Here is a 23,795-nt window from a genome sequence, read left to right as displayed (position 1 = left end):
CTGTGGTATCCAGGTCGGGAAAATTCGAAATAGACAAGACAGACATGCAATTCTTTTTTTTTTTCTTTCGCAAACACTCTAATGCCAAGGAGGATGAGGTGGGCAGGGCATGTAGCACGAATGGGGGAGACGAAGAATGCATATAGGATATTGGTGGGAAAGCCAGAAGGAAAGAGACCACTGGGAAGACCAAGACATAGGTGGGTGGACAATATTAAAATGGATCTTAGATAGGATGGGATGGATTGATCTGGCTCAGGATAGGGGCCACGTTGTGAACACGGTAATGAACATTCGGGTTCCATAAAATGCTGGGAAATCCTTGAGTAGCTGCAGAATTGGCGGCTCCTCAAGAAGGGCTCAGCTCCATGAGTAGGTAAGTAAGTAAACACTCTAATGCAGAAGGGCTACAAACCGTCATCAGAATCCGTCCAGTTTAAACATGCGGAAGGCCTGGCAGACAGACAACACATTGGTTCTGTAATTGGGTTTTTTCCAACCGGTGCCTGGTTTTCAACTTAATGTCTTGCCCTTGATCAAGAACTGCGCAGCTGATTCATAGATCAGTGCTGGCCTCTGAACCATAATTCTAGAGTTGTGGACCAAGTAATCTGAAAGCAACCTGTGGTAAATTTTTGTATTAGAGTTTCTACACTTTTCTGAAAAGTACAACATAGAGTTAGGTAAGGTATCCGTCAACACAACAAAAAATAGTTTTACAGCCAAATCGGTATATCATAAATTGAATTTTATTGTTTACCGCTACATGTTTCGGTCCTCATAGGACTATCATCAGGGAGTGTATATAATAAGTACAATAAAAATAACTGAATTCTCAATATGGATCCATACTGTGGTGCAACGCCAAGATAGTGCAGTCGGTATAGCAACTGGCTATGAACTGGGCTGCAGAATAGTCGAAGTTCGAGTCCCGGTAGGGACGAAATTTTTTAACTCCTCCACGTCATCCAGACTGGTTCTGGGGCGCACCCAACCTCCTATCCAAATGGGGTATTGGGGGCAATTTCTCCGGGGTTAAAGCGGCTGTGTCGTGAAGGTGACCACTCACCTCAAACTAGTACTGAGGTCAAGAATACGTGAATCTATACATCCAGTTCCCCACATGCCTTCATGACGTAGTGCTTAATTGGTCAAGCACAGGGACAATTTTATCTTTACAGATGACCGAAATATGCAAATTTAAGTGGTACATCTGCTCCAGAAATAAAATAATGGACCTGAAGGAACTGGGGACTGCAAGTTTCTGTACCCGCAGATTTAATTTTTCTGCCAACAAGGAGTCTATACCTTTATCTGTATAACGTGTGAGCGGTTTTATATTTCACGATTTCAGAATGTTGATACTGAGCTACGTAGATTGAAATGTTTTCAACAATGAAGGCTCACTCCCTTTCCAACAACAGTACATCACTTTTCCATTGTGGAGGTCACTATTTCGAAATTTTTTCCGTGGGCTACCTGTCTATAATGGGGCCCATACACGTACGAGTCTGGCTCGCGAGTCCGGCTCGGCGAGCTTGACTCGGGAGCCAGGCTTGGATTAATTTCACCACAAACACATGAACGGACTCCCAAATTTGCGACCCACACACGGACGAGTTTGGCTCATTGGAACCCGAGCCAGGCTCGTACGTGTATGGGCCCCTTTAGGACGGATTTCTTCTTCAATTTACCTCCGATCCCTCATGAAAATGACAGGACCCTATTTTAAAATGGACAAGGATCATATCCTATTCAGCCTTTCTCAACTTGCTGTCCTCAATTCCGCCACTAAGGACTTCATGAAGTATATTTCTCGCTACAAGCGCCAACCGATTGTATTTTGCTAATTTCCGTATCCTTCGGGCTATGAGACACAGTAACGCGAACTAAAATCTTCAGTGTACAGCGAAAACATGACGTTCTGGAGTCTGTATATGTAAGTTTTAAGAATTGTCTGCACGGAACGGCATCAAACTTGTTTAAAACAGACGAAAAGAGTCAAGATTTCGGTACCACTAGTTGGCCGAGACAAATGCACGAGTGGTGAAAATGAATGTGGCTTTAGAACTGGATTTAAGGGGCTAATGTTAATACCATGGAAATAAAACGAAAAAGAAAATACACCTTTGAATATACTGAAACAGAACTGCATGTAGAAATTTGATTTTTAACGACAGAGACACGTGCAGCTTGTTGTCTGGGACGTAAACTGTAAAATATAGAGGAGAAAACAGAGAACATGTTTCTAGAAGGACCTGTACATAGTCCTCTCGAATATGACAAATCATTCCAGGAACTGATTCGTAACTTCAAGGACTCGTTCGTTATCCTTCAGGGATTTCCACAGAGAGGCGGATTATCTTACGCAACCAGCAGCAGGGGAAATGTCCGGCAGCGGATCTCACTCCATTTGCTTTCAACCCACTTTATTTACAGAGACTGCAATCTATGAGCAGAATGAAGTATGGCCCGTCTTACTGTGGGATCACCATTTCATTGAGGCTTGGTCTTCTGCTTCCACATTACGTTTGATCATTTAGAGCAAAATCCAGTAGAAAACCTGGCTGAATAACTGAATATACTACTACTACTACTACTACTACTACTAATAATAATAATAATAATAATAATAATAATAATTCGGTGAGGCGCTTCATAACTTGTACTCTTCTCCAAATATACTTAGAATGGTCAAGTCAAGGAGGATGAGATGGGCAGGGTATGTAGCTCGAATGGGGAGAACAGGAATGCATATAGGATATTGGCGGGAAAGCAAGAAGGAAAGAGACCACTGGGAAGACCAAGTCATAGGTGGGTGAACAATATTAAAATGTATCTTAGAGGGATAGGATGGGATGGTATGGACTAGAAAGGGGCCAGTGGAGGGCTCTTGTGATCACGGTAATGAACTTTCGGCTTCCATAAAACGCTGGGAAGTTCTTGAGTAGCTGCAGAATTGGTGGCTTCTCAAGACGGGCTCAGCTCCATGAGAGAGCGGCTGAATAATAATTGAATTCAATTATTTTATTTATATGCCGAGTCAACAGCTACAAGGCCAGTTACAGACACAGCACAGTGTAGATACTTGTGATTACATTAAGGACAAAAGCAGCATAAAGACAATAGTCACGTAGTAGTAGTAGCAGTAGTAGTAGTAGTAGTAGTAGTAGCAGCAGTAGTAGTAGTAGTAGTAGTAGTAGTAGTAGCAGCAGCAGCAGTAATAATTCAATTTTAACAGTTCAACAGCCTAAAGGCCAGTGTTAGTATAATCACAAGCAAAGAGACAACAAAACAAACGCGTGCATAGAAAGAAAACGAAAGTCCAGAGAACATGTACCATTTAGACAATAACGATTTAATTGGTACCCCTATGACAGCCATGATGCAATGAAAAAAGGTATAGTTTTCCTTCTGCTTAACTAATCCAGCGCTACGCTATGAAGGTGTATGGGGGAGTGCATGAATATAATCCTGATGCAATAAAAGGAGAAAAATATTGTCAGGGGGTACGCGTGACGAAAGTAACGGCATCTAGTTCGGATGGTTGGGTTTTAGCACTTCACTTAACAAGTTCTCTTAATTACAGTACCATTAATATAGCGCTATCGCTGATTTACACACTTTCCAGTTCACCGTTACATACGCACTAGGATTCTCATTTTACATTATTCGTCGCCTAGCAACGGATCTCAACATAGAAATTATCACTTCAAATCAATATGAAGTCTTCTTGCTATTTCGTCTTCAATCACTCTGGAACCTCAGAACTAAAAATTCTTCTGGACTCAGTCCTCCAGCTTACGGCTGACTCGTAACTATCCTGATCTAACTTGATCACTGCATTCACTTCTCTTGTAAACATTCTGTACAGACCACACGGAAACACCGTCTCCATTGTTGATGACGTCACCGCTTATGTGGAATTGCGTTTACCATGCCGTTGCTTAGAAAATGGTTGCATAACTCCGTTGTTCCACCGCTGCTCGGCGCTGACGACATAGAAGATACAGTCTCGTCTATTGTTGCGTGTTGGACCGTGTTTACAGAGCCGTTGCCTGGCAACGGGTTGATCAAATCCGTTAAGATATATACATAACACACATTAATACTGGAGACGGAATAATTTAATAATTAAGAAAACGGGTTATAAACTAAGTTTAAGTGACAAGAGTTTTGTTCCAAATATATCTGTGTCCCTACAAACAACATTAGCAGCTGAAGCGCATCTATCAGAAGGAAAACTTTTACTATAAGAACAGACAGTAAACATAATAATAATGATAATATTGTGATGTGGATGGCGCAACGGTAAGTAGGGATCACGTGAACTCTGCAGTCTCGCGAGTGACGTAACAAGGGATACCGCGGTTACTACACAGCAGTAAACAACTCTCGACAGTGTTGCTAGGCAACCTGTAAACACGGCATCACGCAACAGCGGTACCTATCACGTAACTGTTTTCCGTGTTGTCCGTGCCGAGGCTAAATAAGGAGCAGCGAACACTATTCAGTAGTGAGGACTGAGCCATTTACTACTGAGTAACGATTAAGCAGTCAGTTGAAGTGTAGCGGTCGCCGAGTCGGGTTGTATCGAGTGCATGGCAGTGACTACAGCAGAAGTATTTGTGATAATGCCGATGGCAGTAATTGTGAGATTGTAAATTGTGTGATTGTGAGAGCGAGTGTTCAATAAATTCGCAATATCCAATACGGCGTAAAGTTATTTGTCGCGTGACCTACCCGACACGTGACAATATTAATAACAGTAATAACAATAATAATAGTAATAATACTTGTTGCAGAATTTGAGGATACAGAGGGCCATAAAAGTCCTGTCTTCTGGGATACAAAGCTTATTATTTACATGCTGACTCGACACCTATGACGTCATTTCAGAATGGGTACAAATGGGTACAAGGAGAGGAACAAGAAAGATTACAAAGTAAGCCGAGAGAAAACACATAAACAAAAATGCAAAAGGTATCGCACAGGTGTGTGTACGAAAAAAGAAAGATCGAGATAAGGGGCTCTAAAAATAAAAATTTGTAATGACTATATTGTGTTCAGGAAGCAGGTCAACCAAAAGATATTTGTAACGCCGAAATCAGCAACATCAGAAAAACAATATAATAATCTCTTATTGGCGGTGAAATTATCCTGTTTAAATCTAAGAGATCATACAGCGTTAAGAGCAATAAGGTCTATAACAATAATAATAGTCGCAGTGTTCTCCGTGCTACAATTCCTTTGATGACAAAATGCTGAGATACACTAAACAAATAGTTAATAAGGCTTCGAATTTCTCCGGAACCACAACAAGCCAGAGCAAATTGCTTCGTCTGTTGCACTGAAAAGAGGAAGGAACAAAAGAAAAAACTTGATAAAGAAATGAAGTGGAACATTTCAAAATTCGGTACTCATTTCAAAAAGTCACAATTCCGTTGTAAGTAAAACACGAGTGTAATAAATAGATAATAGTAATCACACTATATCTCGTGACTGGATGAATTGCGTTGAGCGGAGTAAGGAGGCCGCAACGGTCAATGCGTCTTCCGTGCCCCACATTTACAAACAGAAGAAAGTCGTGACGCGAGCATAACACCTGAGCATCGCCCACTCTAACGAACAAAGGTACAGCTTTTTCATTGGTCCCGCATTCAGGAGAAGTCAATTCAGTTTCAGTTACAATTAGTATGCTATGTCTGTACGTTACGGAGTAAAAATGGAGCTATTTTCAGTTTGATACGGAGTCTATCAGTTCTCTGAAATAAGCTACATCTCGTCGTCACAGGCGCATCTGACAAGGCTTAAGCCAACGATTCGCAAGGTGCAACAATATGGCGCTACGTTCTACAGGCAAATGTTGCAGACAAACGACAGTAGCGTGTCTTTGAAACCACTGCAGACGCACATGTTAACACAGTTTTTCAAGGGTTTACCAATACCTGTTCCCTCTTTCTTGCGTGCTTTGACCTTTCCGCCACTTACTTCACAGAAGAGTGCATAATTTATTTAACATTTGAACCAATGCCTAAAAAAATCCACTGGCAGGCACAGTTATGGGGGAAAAGAATGAGCGTACTTTATTTCCCACGAAACACGAAACAGTTGCGATCACGACCCTCGCATGGAATTTGAACTCAATGAAGTGTTTCAGGAGTGTCTGTCTGATGAAGGTCGAGAAGATGGGTTACGCTTCCTTCTGCGCACGCGGATGTGAATCCACTCTGATGACGTCAGGACACGATCTGTTCCGGTCACGATATCGAGCCCCCGTGTAACCCGCTACAGTTGTCTGATGCAGCGATCTAAATCTCCATCCCCCACCCAAACAAATTTCAGATTTACACGACTGTTTACTTGTTCTCACACCAGAACAGTGGAAGTCAACTAGATTCGAGGGACCTGTGCCAATAAATATTTTTTATAGATGCATGGCCTTTTCTTCGACGTATTCTTCCCCATCCTTAATTATACAGGGTGTATCACAACTCAACGGCAAAACTTCAGGAAAGAACTCCTCATATAGAGAGAAGAAAAAAGTTGATGACAATATGTGTCCGGAAATGCATATAATTACAGAGTAGTAATTGTGTCTGCACGCCACTGAAAAGAATTGGCAGAGGAAAATTTATCACGAAGTAATCACAGGTGACGTCATGATAGTCATAAAGCTGTCCTCCCAGTGAAAGGCCGACCCACCGATAGAGAGCACTCATGTCGCCAATTCTTTTCAGTGGAGTGCAGACACAATTACCACTCTGTAATTATATGAATTTCCGGACCCATATTGTCATATACATTTTTCTTCTCTCTATATGAGGAGTCCGTTCCTGAAGTTTTACCGTTGAGTTGTGATACACCATGTATATACACCAATCTTTCCAGGCGCACTATGGCCCTGGGTTCGACTGAGTCTCTAACATAAATGAGCACCAGGAATCTTCCTGGTGGTAAAGAGTGACCAGGGCCTAAGGCTCAAAACCTCACCGCCATCTGTGAGCCGACTGTCTAGAAAATGTGGCAACCTCGACGTCTCATAACTCTATGGGCCTTCACGGCCTGTTACATGGATAGTTTTACTTTTATCTGTATATACGTACAAGCCTGTAAGCGCTCCTGCTGATGCTGAGGAATACAGGAGGCCATTTCCGAGGCGAAGAATGTCCTATAGTCGTATATTTTGTACTATCAACCGAAAATTGCGAAAAAGATAGAATCTTCCCACTGTGACGTCAGCCGAAAGTGCTGTGAGGCGAAACCTGGATAATGAGGGGAATATTATTCGAATGGTGTATGGCAGTGCACTCCTCAATGACCTATGAACTGCCACTCGCCTCAATGTTCCGCACACAAGTGCCATCTCTCTACCATCCCCAACTAACTCAGAACCTCAAACCTGGAGAAGAGGGTAGGGGGTTGGAACACTGCAACTGGTTAGTTACAAGCTCCGCTTCATTGATATATCATATTCACTGACGAGGAGCAGTTTACATGCGGTGGGGTAAACAACAAGAAATTCAAATTTATGGTCGGCTGTGGTGCCGAATTTCCAGCATCGATTTTCTTTCAAATTTGGTGTGGTGTAACTGACGGGCAGCTCATTGGACTTTTCCTCTCGGAGCGACGTCTGACTAAGTCGTTCTTTCCTCTCTTTTTTGGAACATGAACTGCCAAGCCTGCCAGAATATATATTGCCTCTAATAACACAGGCACAAATATACTTATAACATGAGGGAGTACCGTCACATATCAGTCAATACGCGACAAAATGTCTGAATCGGCACTTTCCCAGTTAGCTGGATTTGCCGTGGGGTTCCGCATAATTGGCCCCAACGACCACCGGACCTCAATTTCCTAGGCATACATTAAAAATCTTGAAGAGTTCGTATCTTATGGGATATGGCGTGGTGTATTCGGCTGAAAATTGATCTATATTTCGGAGGAACATATCACCATCTTCAGAGCCGAAAATTAAGCCAAGGAAGTGGTCAGTATGAAACAAGCTACAGACATAGAACTTTGCTTGCCAGCTGTTTCTTGTTTGGCTTTCTCTTCGACACTAAAGACGGAGGCGAGACGTTCTTTCGACTCGTAACTGAACTTCTACAGAATTACACTGCGTTACAATTCAAGCAACAACATTCTTCATAGTCACTGGTCATGAGAACCTCAAATTCAACACGATATATATATGAAAGAATGGTTGATACTCATGAGGGCTTAATTCTTCATATTCCCGAGGGCCACAGGCGTCAGTGATAGAGACACTTTTCCTGCCATCTACTCGAAATTCGCCACGAAATTAAATACGTCCCACAGTTAATTTTAACATAGATGATTCCATAATTGAGCCATCTTTTGAAATGTTTTAACACTGTTAGTGGAACACACCTAATTTCGTGGAGGATTCAAGGTGTCGTTGCAAGATACGCCGCATTCTGTGTAAGTAGCATGACACTAGATACATTTGTTCTATATTATGTTATTGTTCACCAAGTTTTCTTGACGAAATCGAGGAGCCTGATGCACTGGGTATGGAGGACGAATTAAGAGAAGAAGAATATTTAAAAAAATGTATACGGAAGCCTCATATAAAGAAACCGCTTGGTAAAACACAGGTGAACAATAATAAAACGGATCCTAGAAAAACCGATTGTGTAGATGTAAACGTGAGCGGTCCCAGAAGAGGGTCTGATGTTGGCGCATTTGAGGGACAGTGATCAATCTCCGGGTAAAGTAAACAAAAGAATTTCTTGAACAACTAAATATTCTGTAACACGAAATTACGACGTAGTTGTTCAAATGTTTGGTTTGGTCGTACATATAAAACAAATTTCGTAACTTCCAGGTACTATTACTGAAAAGCAGGGATAGCGCAGTCGGTACAGCGACTGGCTACGTGCTGGACCACCGAGGGGTTGGATTTCGAGTTCCGGTAGGGTTACGAATTTTCATTTCTCGATCTCTTCCAGAGCGGCTCTGGGGTCCATCCAACCTTATACAATGGGTACCGGTGGCTCTTTCCTCGAGGTTAAAGCGGCCGGGGAGTAAAGCTGACCACTCACCTCCAATTAGTGCCAAGGTCAGGAAAATATGGATTTATACATCCACTCTCTCATACGTCTTCATGGCGTAATGCTTAATCAGTTAAGCTCGGGAACAACTTTTACTGTTACTGAGGAGTCCTTGCAGTCCGCTACGTCATAGTTTTTTATCAATGGCCCACGCCTCTTATTCAGTTCCGTAATCATATTTCACAGACGGTAGGACTCCTTGGGTGAGTGATCGGCTCGTCGCAAGGCCGCTACTTAACACAGGACAACCCAAACACAGACTAAATGCATACACACCAAACATCCATGCTCTGGGTAGGTTTCGAACCCACGATCGCAGCGTCCGAGCGAGCGAAGACAGCTGATGCCTAAGACCGTGCAGCTACTGTGACCGGCTGTCGCAGATTATGCGTTCTAAATACAACTGCACATGCGCATTTCAGGCGTGTAGGCAAGCCCCAAGCATTCTAGAGGACTGGAAGAAGGTAAAGTATTGAGTATCGGCTGCTTTATCAGGCATCGATTAGATAGATGTCGCAGAAACAGTCTATGAAAATGATAAAACAATTCACCCCCCCCCCTCAGTGTGATTTTGAGGGCCACAGGGGAAATGTCTCTATTTATTATGATACGTGTGTAGAAATACAGATCAGACAAGATCATACATCTACTGGTATATTTAGCAGTAGTTTGAGAGCTTTTTACCCCACAATTAACACTGAACCCATTTCGTAAATATATGAGCGCTTCTGTTCACCTGTGTCCATTAAGGAATGTCAACATGCTTGAGTAGTATACAGAAAAATTGGCACTTGAAATTAATATTAATTATTATCGAATAAATACAATTTTGTAAGATTTGAGGCTTTCACGGCGATGACTATGAAGAAGGCAGTCTTCTGGGATTTGGCACCGTGTATATGTGGTGTTAACAGAGAAACAGAAATCATCGTTTCTGTCTTCAAATAAATTAGCCGGCTTGAACTGACTGCATCGTATTTTGAAACGAAAGATATGAAAGTGAAGCTGCCTCAAGTATATACTGTATCTTATAACAGTGATTTATTGGAGATAGAATGGGCTAAAATTCTTTTATATTACATTTCTGTGAGTAGCACAACCAGGGACACGGATGTTTGAGATCTCGTATCAATCACTCCATACTAGGTAATATCCGACAGACTGATCTATACATGTTCGAACTCCAGTAGGCATTTGTGAAACTCCCGTTTGTTTCCCGGAAACCTTGACGCAACAAATTAACGGTACTTTGTGCCGCCTAAGAAGGCAAGGTATGGCTACCCGCCGAACACATCTGTCGGACAAGTTACTGCGCAACAGTCATGAACAGCAAATCAGATTCCATGCGAACTGAATGTCTGCATTGGTACTGCTGATTCGACTGTGACTAGACTGTGTGAAAGAAACTATCAGAACTGAATGGAAGACGGAAGATTTTATTAACCGGATATTAGTGGAAAGGGATGAAATAAAATTGAAAATAATAAAGATAGTATGCGTTGGAAGATTGCATAAAATGGATGCTGGAGGACAAAATTCTGAGAATTAAACTAAAGTGAAATCACTCAAGTTAGGACTCAGTGGAGGACTGTATAAAGAGAATGTTACAAGACTAAATTGTGAGACAGAAACTGAAGACAAATGATTCAGCATACAGTAATGATGGTGGTGGACCTTGTCATATGGAATTCCCGAAAAGGAAAGCCCCAGGGAGTTACTATGTAGACAGATTATTTCATGAAGGCCGAATCATCGGCATCGTCACCAGCGACTGTGATGCCTTTATTGGGCTTGTCTTCCACGCTAATGTAAATTTGCAAAATGAAAGAATTTAGAACGTCGCTTTGCTCTTGTCTTCAGCGCGAAATGTTTAAACTTTTAAGTGATGGACTTCCCAGGCCGTGACAATTTGTACTTCAAGAACCTAAAAAGATAATCTCCTTTTCTTGATTAAACGCGGGCACACATGAATGCACACACACAGTCACGCCTCTTAACGGTTTCTAACCAACGTCGTGCATTCGTGACAGTAGTAAACTCATCGTGATATGTTGGTAACACTGTGTCGACGTAGGAAGAATTGAAGCACTGGTGGCGAGTTACTGAATAAAGAACTGCGAGAGAGTGAGATGGAGGAAAAGCGACGAGTAGAGAGACGATAATGTCCTCATTTCTTTTACGATCTTTTCTGAAAACATTGTTACAGGAGATCTTGCGGGATAACATTTCTGTATTTGGAAAAAGAAAAGTGTATTGTGTGGTACTCTGTCACCTAGTTCAGAACACATCAGTTTCTAAGCATATATTCCTTCGAATTAATTCTTAAAGATCACAGTGAAGATTGCATTACAGCTGATACGACACTCCTACAGCAACAGCTCTGGAGCAAGTTCATTTTGAAGAACCAAAATGATCTTCTATACTTCATTCGCGATTTCTTGGTCATGCTCTGGTTCCAGTGTAAACATAAATATTTAATGTCACTCACTCGCTCATGGAACTGGGCCCTTCTTGAGAAGCTGCCAGTTGTGCAACTACTCAAGAACTTCCCAACATTTTATAGAAACCGAATGTTTATTACCGTGTTCACAAGAGCCCTCCACTGGTCCCTATCCTGAGCCAGATCGATCCAATCCATACCATCCCATCCTGTCTCTCTTAGATCCATTTTAATATTGTCCACCCACCTACGCCTTCTTCTTCCCAGTGGCCTCCTTCCTTGCGACTTTCCTACCAGTATCCTAAATGCAATCCTCCTCTCCCCCATTCGTGCTACATGCCCTGTCCATCTAATTCTCCTTGGCTTGATCTTTCTAATTATACTTGGAGAAGAGTACAATTCATGAAGAAAAGCTATGNAAACGTCGGTTAACACCACATATACACGGTGCCAAATCCCAGAAGACTGCTTTCTTTATGAAGAAGTTCTTCAGAAAAAATTACAAATTGTTTAGGAGCTTCAACAGGAGATAACCGAGTTCTGCTTAGTGTCACTATACTCGTAAATACTTCTCTGCGAGTTTCCAATGCACACAGAATGTTGTTTGAAGTAATCTAGGTCGCGCGTCTGCTTCGTCAGCACATTGCTCAAAAGCACATTGACAACTTGAGTATGCAAGCGTATTTATTCTAACCACGTAGTCTGGAGTAACTGAGGCTTCGAAATGGCTTCTAATTTCCGTCAGAAGAGAAAATAGCTTAACTGATTCTTAAGAATCTCTTACTGCACCCAGAATAATTATTTAATGACACTGAAACAATTTTAAATTTCTTTCGAAGTCGAAAAATGGATTTACTAAGTGTGATCACTGGAAACATTGGATTGATTCTGTGATTATTTTACAATAATTTTCAGTTTCACCGATTACATAGCAGAGAAATGATACGATAATTATGAATAATGGACTATAAAGATGCGAACAAAATGAGTGTAGCTGATTCAAGGATTTATCCAAGCCGTTCCTTGGTCAGACTGAAGAAAGCCATAAGACTTCAGGCAGGAGAGCCAGCTTCCCTGCCGATAAATCGGGAACTTCTGCGTACAAGCCAAGAATGTTGACCACATACTACGTTGTTCGACTACTTTGAACAGACGTGGGCACTACTTCGAAGGGTTCATCTGGAATTAGCCTGAAAGAACCAATAAATCCAATTGGAACGTCGGCTTAAGAACAAAGTTCCGGCTACGGCAGTTTTGTCACTGAAACCTTCGGTCCTGTTGTCCTCTCTTTATAGCAAAGATGAAGGGGTATTTGCCATTCTACACACAAAATGTTAGCCGGGGCAGTTCAGTCACTACAGTGGTGAACCTGACGGCCGAAGGGTCAGGGTTCGATTTTCGGCGTGAGCAAGAGATTTCTCTCTACCCAACAGCAACCAGACTGGGTCTCGGGCTTATCCAGCCTCCCATACAAAGTGTGCTGGGGCGCTTTTCCTGGGGGTAAAGCAGCGGAAGCGCAAAACTGATCTGTCACCTTCATCTACTGCCGAGGTCGAGAATGGTGGCTCTATACCCCCACTCCTCCATAAGCTCTCATGGCATCGTGCTTAATAAATTAAGCACAGGACAACTTTACCTTATATTTACAGGTATAATGTTCTTAAGTAAAATTACTTATCTTGGATTTATATGCGGCATTTCATTCATGTTTGCAGGTTTGCACTTTCAAATAAATAATGGCTACAAATTTGGAAATATTAATATCCATATTGTCGATCACAGCGGCCACGCGGTCTAAGGCATAAAATGTCTTCGCTCGCTCAAACACGGGGATCGTGGGTTCGAATCCCACTTGAGGCATGGATGTCTGTGAGCGATTATTCAGTGTTTGTGCTGCCCTGTGTGCAGGCAACGACCTTGCGACGGGCTGATCCCCCGTCCCAGGAGTCCTATCGAATGTGTAAAGGGTCTTGAAACTGACAGGGGGCCAAGGTCCAACAAAGGGCTGTAGAGCCATAGATAGACAATATCCATGCTATAAGTGAAATAGTTCGAACTTTAGAAGATATTAGAATAGCAATTGGACATGATGCGATTAGCCTGTATTTTAGTTATAAGTAATAAGTAGAGAACGATATAAAAATTACTGTCTTATGGAATGTGACGCCGTATGGTTTGGTTGATAAGTACCTCAATATTCAGGGTAGAAGAATAGTGAGACATCAAGTTCTTAAGAAACGTTCTTGCCCATTTACTTGGTAACACGATGTCGTCAGAGAACAGTAACATTCATGTAGGATTTGATTCTCATAGCGATGGTTATGAATTATTCTATCTTTTAGGATATGACACCGTGTAGTCCGGCGGAAGTCAACAGATGTTTCGAAAGCGACATTTTCGTTCAAAACGTCAGTTGATTTTCCAGAATTTAATAATCTTCGCAGGCACGTTCCTGAGGACCACATATAATTAAGATATACAGAAACGCGTTACCTAATGCAAATAGTGAGGAATAAACGTTAAAATGTAGCCGAGCGGTCTAAGGCATGCACTGTCTTCGCTCGCTTGGAAACCGGGATCGTGGGTTCGAATCCCACTCAGGGTATGGATGTTCAATTTGTGTGTGCGTTTTTCTGTGTTTGTGTACAGGTAGAGGCCTTGCGACGAGCTGATCACCCGCCCAAGGAGTCCTACCGTATGTGTAAAATCTAGAAAACCCGAAGTGAACGGAGAAGTTCATGGAGGTAGGCCTAGGCCCACTGGGGCTGTAGTGCCAAGGAAAAACACCGTTAAAATAATGGAAAATATAAGGAGAAATGATTCAAAATCAGAGTATTTAGGGGCAACCTAGGGCAGTGCAGGAGAAATGCAACGGAAGCGGGGAAAAAATTTTCATTTGTACATCTGCGCATGTCTTGAAGGAGTGGGGTACAAGAGGATCAGCTTTTGTGTGCGGCTGCGCAGGTTATTTTACTACGGTGTCGGTATCTAGACTGTACAGCGTGGAATGGCTGAATCACTGATGATTGAAGTGCTGGAAATTATTTGGAAGAAAGCGACAATTATCTGATCGAGGTAATATTCTTGGAATTGCCTGGAGAGACTGAGGAGAAACATGAAAACCCTCACCATAACAGCCGGTGTCCCAATCAAGATTCGAACCGAACACCTCCCGAACACAAGCCAGCTCGCTTAGTGAAAGGGTAGCGGTGAACACTGCAGCAATACGGTTCAGAGCGTGAAGTGTGTTATTTGAGATTTCACGGCATGAATATGCCATTGTGTAGCCTTTTAAGTGGTTACTAATGATTCGAAGGAAGTTGCAGCCTCAGTGTTCATGGTTAAAATGAATATGGAGGCAGAAGTTTCCTCCAAAACCTTTGTAACCATCTACACTTCCTCTAAACAAAGATATAATCCAGAAAAATCTCAATTCAAGGAAAGGGATTAATACAGTAAACAATTTTGCAGAGGGGGAAGGAAATTTTATATATTTAGTGACGAAAACAGAAATAGTTAACATTCTGCAATAAATAAACAGACGCGAGTTAAAATCCAGTGAAAAGAATGCTAGGAATAGAACCAAAGGCTCTGTGATACACAAGTAAAAGGCATCAGTGAATGATGATACTGCTGGAAAATAAGACCAAAAAGAATGAACTTCAATAACAATAGAGAAGAGTTAAAGATCCATTTAGAGAATGCTATATAGTACTGCGTTCAAAAGGAACTGGAAAGAGTCTTGCTTTGTGTAGAAACGGAGTTAAAGGCCGGGGATATCAAATCAGATGTTGAAGTGGAGAAGAGAATTTACCCTGAATAGAGAAAGATTTTGAAAATTTAGAGCCATGAAATACAGTATGCAGTTAAATATTTCAGTTTATGGTATCAATTGTGATCTTCATATTAGAAAAGATACGTAAATATTTATAAAAAAAACAGTGGTATTCAGAGATTGGAATAGTCCTGACTATTGCAACAAACGAAGTTTTCGTTTGATTTCCATTCTATTCTTCCTCGAATTCAGAACCAAGTCCGCACGTTTCTTTGTATTCATCTTCACTGTCGCAGTATTCGGATATCAATGTGTCTAGACGTCTAATTTTCTTGACAGAACTTATTGTAGGTAAATTGAACCGATTTCAGGCATGATGAAATCCTTTAAAAGATGAAAGGGACAGGCTCTCGCCTTCATTTTCGCAGCATTTAGTATCTCCGGTATATGTGGAATGGCACTGGAGGTACTGTTTATGGTAATACACAGTTAATATTTATTTACTTGTGATTTATTTAACGATGCTTTCAGTACTTTTACTTTTTTCGGTATTTCAGACTATCGTTCAATAAAAGATGATCTGCGTGGTCTAGTGGTCGGAATTCCTGGCTAAAGATCCAGAGGTCCGGGTTCGATTCCCAACGCCACCAGATTTTCTGAGTAGTATTGGGTCTGGAACGGGGTCCACTCAGCTTCGTGAGGATAACTGAGGAGCTATTTCAAGTAAACAGCGGCTCCGGTCTAGAAAACCGAAATTAACGGCCATGGGGATTCGTCGCACTGACAACGCGACACCCTCTATCCGCAAATGTTGGCACTAACTTCGCCGACAACCGGCGGTCGCTTGGTCGGTATAGCTCGCTTGTAGACTACAGACCACGGAGTTTGTTTTGTTTTTCTGCGAGAAATTAATTAGAAAATATGTGGAAGAAAGCACTTGTTGGCTAGTTTTAAATATTTGATCAGCATTTTCCTGGAGGGATGAAAAAATCACTAAAATCCTTAATCAGGACACCTGGTCCTGATTAAGGACCCCTTCTTTTACATGGTCACCCCCCATGTAAAAGAAGGAGTGCTGTACACTCGACCGCGACGATTGGTGGAATACAATTAAACAGAAACATTTGGTACTGAAAGGGCTAACGTTTATGTTAGTGGTACAGTAGTTACAATTCACTGATCTGTGCAACACAATTCATTTTGTCTACTTTGGAAACATTCCACGAAATTATACCCAAAATAATTTTATCGGACCCAAAATGAAATGTTTGTCACTTTCAGTGTGAGGGCCTAATCCTTTCACGTGAACAGACAGAAGAATGCAATGAAAATAACATATTCTGTCCGACTTCTTCGAATCAGAGCTCATTGCACACATCTCGTGACATGGAGAATAATGTGACTGTCCTTTGTAAGCAAACAAGATTTCTAAACAAGGCAGTCATCCACGGAATCCACCTAGCCCTCATCATACCAAGTGGTGGTTCTGGTCCTGCATTATCTTCCATATACAGACGGCAAATTTTCCTTGTTACTTTGGGGTCAGTGGTTGGCTGAAGGGAAAAGAAAAACTTGTCCAAATTTGAAATGTAAATGTCAGTTCAAAACTTCATTTCAACCAACATTTGTGCAGAGCAGACATCAAAGAGATTTGCTTGTTCTCAGATTAAACACGAGATTCCTAGCAATTTTTCGTTTCAGGAAGCAGTGAGGCCTCTGAAACTGAAATGCTTTTTATTATATAAATCTTAGTTTCGTAATCTTCAACACAAAAGGCTACCATGTAGTCCTATCCTGAGCGAGCTTAACTGGTTTTACATTTTAATATTGTCCTTTCATCTATGGGAGCCGGGTTAACGTAGTCGGTATAGCGACTGGTTACGGGCTGGACGACCGAGGGTTTGGAGTTCGAGTCCCGGTAGGATCAAGAATTTTCTCTTCTCCACGTCGTCCAGACCGACTCTGGTGCCCACACAGCCTCCTATCCAATGTCTACCGGGGACTCTTTCCCCAGGGGTGAAGAGGCCGTGGCGTGAAGCTGGCCACTCACCTCCAACTAGTGCCGAGGTCAAGAAAATGTGGATCTATTCATCCGCTCTCCCATACGCCTTCATGGCCTAGTGCTTATTTAGTTAAGCATAGGGACAATTATACCTTTACCTTCCATCTATGCTTACGTCTCCCAATTAGTTATATTTGATTTTTTCCGTTTGCTTCCTTCTTGCCAACTATATGTTCTTCCCACTTTAATTTCCTAATTCTCCTAGGCAGATCGCGAATCTTGAAGCTCCAATTTACGTAATCTCGTTTCCGTCCTTTTAACAGTCGACATACAAATATCCACATCACCTTCCTCTCCATTTGACATTAGACAAATTTGAGTTACGATTCATTTCTTGAACAGACCAAGGCAATTCGTTGACAATCATCTTAATGTTTTAATTATCAAGGTTGATGTTTATTCTGTTACTAAAAGGCCCAAGTCGTTTCCATTTCCCTACCACGCTAAATATTCACTTGAAGCGCATGCGTTTGGCACTTTGCAGGTTGGAGCCAGCTAACAGACAATAACACGCCTCCGGTCATCTACTTGGACAGGAATTGGGTCATCCAGAACACGGATCCCGTTGGAGAGGTCATCGCCAGGGTCAAAGCGGAAGACCCAGAAAAGGACCATCTGGAATATGGACTGGAGGCGAAGGGTTACAATGGAGCGGGTTCACCGCAGAGACCCCTGCCCTTCGCCATCAACAGCACCACGGGAGTTGTCAAGATCAACGAGTCACTTATCAACAGGGTCAGTTACCATGACAATCAATTAATTTTCGTGCAGAGAACATCTCTGATACTTCAGCACATTTCAGAACAAATAACATATTGGTTCCAACTTCAGGATTGAAGTAAACGCTGAAGTATGTCCCTCCGAAACATAGGCATTCGGCCATAAAACAGTACAGTATCACAAGCCCGAAGACCACAGTCTTTAACCACAAGGCATGTTCCACACACTACCGGGCACTTCATTGCCTTACACACACCACACACACACACACACACACGGACATACGGCCCACAATACAACAGACGATAAAATATTCTACTTAACCAACAACAGAAAAGAATTCCGTCATATTCCTATTTCTATTCAAGAATTTGTAACTTATTTAAAATGGTTTTACCAATTTACTCTTGATACAAAAAACGTATTTTAACTGTATTAACTATTTATGGTACTACAGCAGCAACATAAGTTCGATCAGCAAAGTATGTTTTGTGTGTGCGTTTAGTCTGTGTTTGTGTTGTCCTGTGTTTAGGTAGAGGCCTTGCGACGAGCTGATCCCCCGTCCAAGGAGTCCTACCGTTTTTTAAATAATCAGCCCTGTGCTTTAAAGTGGAAGCAAGAGGAGAGAGAGAGAGAATGACTTCTGATGGTCAATAATGGTCGAAACATATGAAGGCCAAATTTTTATTTATCCTGATTATTCTTCTTACATTCATGGACTTCTGATATTTATTTGTATAAACACATGTTAGAATTCATAGTTTAGGGGTTCAGACCACTAAAGAACATCTTCGTACAGAGGGCAACACAATACAGAAAAGACCCATGTCCCGAACGAATTTGAAACCGCGACAGGCGTGTATTCTCCAGCCTGTATAAGGCTTATTGTGATATTAGGAAAACAGGAACACAAACTAGATAATATATATGTTCATCAAAAATTCGAAGCCAAAAAAATGAATCAAAAGATGGCACTTGGATCGCCTTGCATTACGAGTGTTTAAAGAATTTTAACAGCTTAAACCGGCAAGGAGAGATAGTCTAACATAAAAGATACTTTATTCTTTCGAAACCAAAGACTTGACAAATGCAACCTTGGAGTGGCATTAAGACGGCGAGTTTCTTTCAAGCATGACGCTGTCTCTCTCTCAAGGCGTAAGCCAATGCAATGTTTAAAATCAAGCGAGCATGAGTTAACGACAATAAGGCAGAGTGAGGCTGGGCCGTGTTTTCTTGTAGCACACAAATCCCGTATACCCTACATCTTTTACTATTCAAGATATTTTTTCTCGTATCAACACCCACATGACCTAAAAATTACATTTACGCCCTTAAGTAATGCGAACCTTGAAATGACGAAAGCCAGCGAAATATACGGAAATACTCTTATAGAAAGTCAGTACCTGTTGCTGGTTTCAAAATATATGCGCACCTGTTTAATAGGATAAAATTTATTAAAGTAAATTAAACAGTAGCACGTGATCATATGCAATAAATCCGTATATACGAGGGTAAGTCAATAAGTAAGTTAGAAATGGATATACAACTTAAAACAAATAAGAGTACTGATTTGAAAAATCCTTTTATTTCTCAACATAATCTCCCTGTACACTGAGGCACTTGTCCCATCGTTTCACAAGCCCCTGAAAACTAGCAACATAAAACTATATTTGGGCTGCTGTCGGAACCAGACGGTAACTTCCCTTTCTACAGCTTCATCGTCGGGAAAATGTTTAGCCGAAAGATGATGTTTAAGAGGGCCGAAAAATGGAAGTCACTTGGAGCAAGACTCACCACCTGTGCCAATTCGGGCTAGCATATCGTGTCCTTCATCGTGGTAGCGATTGAGATGCTGTAATGCCAGACCCATTCTTTGCATTTTGTGTTGTGGCGTGAGCATGCGCGGCACCCAGGATGTTGCGGAGAATATTTGGACCGAAGAGGGATGAAGTGACAGGAAGTTTGAGAAAACTGCATAATGAGGAGCTTCATAACTTGTACTCTTCTCCAAGTATAATTAGAATGATCAAGTCAAGGAGGATGAGGTGGGCATGTAATGTAGCACGAATGGGGGAGACGAGGAATGCGTATAGGATATTGGTGGGAAAGCCAGAAAGAAAGAGACCACAGGGAAGACCAAGGCGTAGGTGGGTGGACAATATTAGAATTGATCTTAGAGAGATATGATGGGATGGTATGGATTGGATTGATCTGGCTTATGATAGGGACCAGTGGAGGGCTCTTATGAACACGGTAATGAACCTTCGAGTTCCATAAAGTGTTAGGAAATTCTTGAGTAGCTGCAGATTTGGCTTCTCCTCAAGAAGGGCTGAGTTCCATGAGTCAGTAAGTGTTTCTCTTTATGGTATCTACATTATCACCCAGTAGATTCACATCATCAGCACAGACCAACAGCTGATGTGTCCCGTTTAATTTCAGTCCCACCTGGTTTCCCTGGACCTTCCTGATGGCATATTCTAAAGCAAAGTTGGAAAGTAGTGGAGATAAAGCATCTCCTTGTCTTAGACCATTCTGGATAGGACAATTATCAGTTTTTTTACCTATAGGGACTTTAGTATACGTTTCTATTAAACACATTTTAATTAGCCTAACTTGTTTCATAGGTGCCCCAAAGTCTATCATATTATTGTACAATACTTTCTTCCTAACTGAATCATAGGCTTAACACATATGCGCAATTGAGGAAAATTGTACAGACCTAGCAAGAAGCATGGAAACAAAACAATGGTCCTACATCCACATACAATTAATTCATTCACTGAGAGTCAAGATGTGAAATCCAAAAGCCGCATAGTTGCTAAAAACCTAACCACTCAGCCACAGCTCTGCATTATGGTAGTCTGAAATTGTATAAACAATATACATTTCCAAAATATTAAAATATTTCCTGAAAATCAGTTCATTTTGTTTTGTGGTGCCAGCCATTTGTGGAAATATAGACATATTAAACTCAAGTAGATCTACTGCTTATCAAACGACAGTACCTAATATTACACATATATCAGGCTAGAATTTAGGCAAATTGTTATGGATGCAATATATATCTTCCTATTTAAAGCCCTCGTTTTAATCTATTTTACTGGATACAAAACTTGACTCTTTAAATTTCGTTTAATTCTCTTCAATAGTAACAGTGCAGTAAAACTAACATGGCTTTGAATTAACCATCAACGAAATAGAAATATTCAATGTACCGTTCTTTGCAAGAAGACTTATGGCTGACGAATGAAGGAGGATTCACTGCCAAAAACATGAATTTTTTATTATGTCATGGATCGTTATCTAAACATATTAATTTGTCGGTGAAAATTATAATATGCAGAACTGGTAATAATATTAACCTTTGTTCATTTATTTCCTTCAGCACTGGCAAACTCCCCAAATTCGCTTTCATTTTGTATTTAGCATTTAATATCATACGGACACTACATTAGGTTCAGACCTTGTCACTTTTCACAGTATAAAATAATACTAAAAAATATGTTGATGTACTCACCGACACCCCAACGTTTATCACGACATGCGATGGTATAAGACAACCATAAATTGCAGTGAAGGTCCTGAAGGAACGTCCATCTCTATCCAGTTCACGTAAAAGTCGTAGGTTCACCATAAAATTCTGTGGTTACTGTCATTGTATTTGACTTCAGTTACAGTTTGTCACAGACCGAATATAAACTGTTACATCGTACTCAACCTCCGTAATGGGTCAGTGAATTTAGGAATCATCATATAAGGTTTTTTCTTATTGCTAGTGGCGTGGGACAAAGTCCCTTGTACTGCGGCCACTTCTTGCCTATTGTACCAGCCTGATGATAGGTGAGGGTGATTTTGGAGCAATTGGTGGAATGAAGATTGGCAGGGGAAACCGAAGTACTCTGATAAAACCTGCCCCAGCGCCACTTTGTCCACCACAAATCCCACTTGACCAGACCCGGGATCGAACCCGGGCCGCCGCGGTGGGAAGCCAGCGACTAACCGCTTGAGCTATGGCGCGGCCATCAAATAAGGTTAATAACCTAAAACAAACTGACGAGTACTATCTTCTGAGACATAACGCCGTGTTATATCCCAGAAGACAGAAATCTTCATAAACACAGCTGTGAGAACCTCAAATCCTTTTAACAAATTATTTTTTCTAAACACAGCTGGTTACTGCATTGAAAATATATTGCCTACTTCTTAACCATATTCCACAACTACCATCTTCTGTGATGCCATTCCATGAAGTTTTGCAAAAGGTACCAACGTCTCAGAGAAAACTATTTCCTCCATAATTTCTTCTTAAGACAGAGGCAGCAGGTTCCTCCGAAAGATTGGTACTTATCTAACTAATTACATGATGTAACATCTCAGAAGACGATAATCATAAAGGCCTAATCACAGCCTTGGGAACCCCAACTCTCACGGTTTTCTCACGCCAACAAGCTAGTCTAACAACGTACACCGAGTCATGTTACGTCAACGACAAACAAATACGTTGCATGTTCATCCACAAGGTAAGACATTTGATAAACCACTGCGAAATAAAACACAAGACACACGCACTTCCATCGCCTCTTTTTTCATAATGAAAACACTACTTTGTAGGTACAAACTCGCCGTTCCTACAATCATAATCAGTCCCATTTCTCTGTTCCTAAAAACAAATTAAACACGGTGAATCGACTGCTCGATTCTCTGCAGTGAATGTGTTCACTAGCGCCATGCGGTTCTTAGCTACACTAGCTTCACTATGCTCTATGGTTGAAGATAACATTATAAAATAGCATTGCACAATTCATACTAGGAAGAACACTGCTTTTCAGTATCAAAGCCAAATTGTATCTCGTAAGTCATGTAAGAAAAAAAAAGAAACTACCTCATTGAACGGTACTTGTTTGCATTCTTGCTTGGCTTACTTTTCGACCCTCAATATGGAGCAGTGTTGCCTTCCGAAACTTCAGTAAACACACCACAATATACACAGTGTGTCCAAATTCTGTTAGGACTGTGTTCATTAAAAATACAAGACGTGAATTATTTTCAAAATTTCACTCTTTTTATTCAAAATAGTCACCTTCTGAATCAATACATAACTGGAAAAGATTGAAAAGTTTTCGAAAACAGTCACTGCACCCCTTTTGTGGAACCGCATTTAAAACTGCGGTACATTCCCTTTGGATGTCCTGGATTGTGCCGTGACAGTCTCCTTTCATCGCCAACTTAACTTCTGGGAACAACCAGAAATCTGCTGGAGCCAAATCTGGCGAATACGGAGGATGATCAAGGACTGTGATCCCTTTTCTGGCCAAAAAGTCTCGCACGATCTTCGATTTATGGGGTGGGGCATTGTCGTGAAGGAGCGACCAGGAACCTTGCTCTCGATATTCAGGTCGAATTCGAAGAATTCTCACCCACAAACGATTGAGGACTCCGAGATACTAATCAGAATTCACTGTTTGACCTTCTGGCAGAAATTCATTTGAATGATTCCCTTGGAATCGAAGAAAACGGTTAGCAGTGTCTTTACTCGACTTTATGCATGCGCAATTTCTTTGGTTTCGGCTTCTTTGGGCTCAACCACGCTGCATTCTACCGCTTTGTGAGAGGCTCATACTGAAAACACCATGTCTCGTCACCAGTAACAATCGATTTTGTAAATTTTGTATCACTTTGGTCCGACCGTAAAATGTCTTTGCGGTGTTCCACTCTGGC

At 41.4% G+C, this 23,795-nt stretch overlaps 1 protein-coding gene across 1 annotated transcript in view; it reads left to right on the top strand.

Moving 5' to 3' along the window:
- Positions 1-23,795, top strand: part of LOC111870191 (tyrosine kinase receptor Cad96Ca) — a 68,551-nt gene that overhangs the window by 31,465 nt on the left and 13,291 nt on the right. The window contains exon 2 of the mRNA XM_023862274.2: positions 17,842-18,092. Coding sequence (XP_023718042.1) covers positions 17,842-18,092 — 251 coding nt within the window. The remainder of the gene's footprint in view (positions 1-17,841; positions 18,093-23,795) is intronic.

The sequence above is a fragment of the Cryptotermes secundus genome, unplaced genomic scaffold (assembly GCF_002891405.2).
Source record: "Cryptotermes secundus unplaced genomic scaffold, Csec_1.0 scaffold779, whole genome shotgun sequence".
In the NCBI taxonomy this organism is placed as follows: domain Eukaryota; kingdom Metazoa; phylum Arthropoda; class Insecta; order Blattodea; family Kalotermitidae; genus Cryptotermes; species Cryptotermes secundus.
This window is presented reverse-complemented; position numbering and strand designations above follow the sequence as displayed.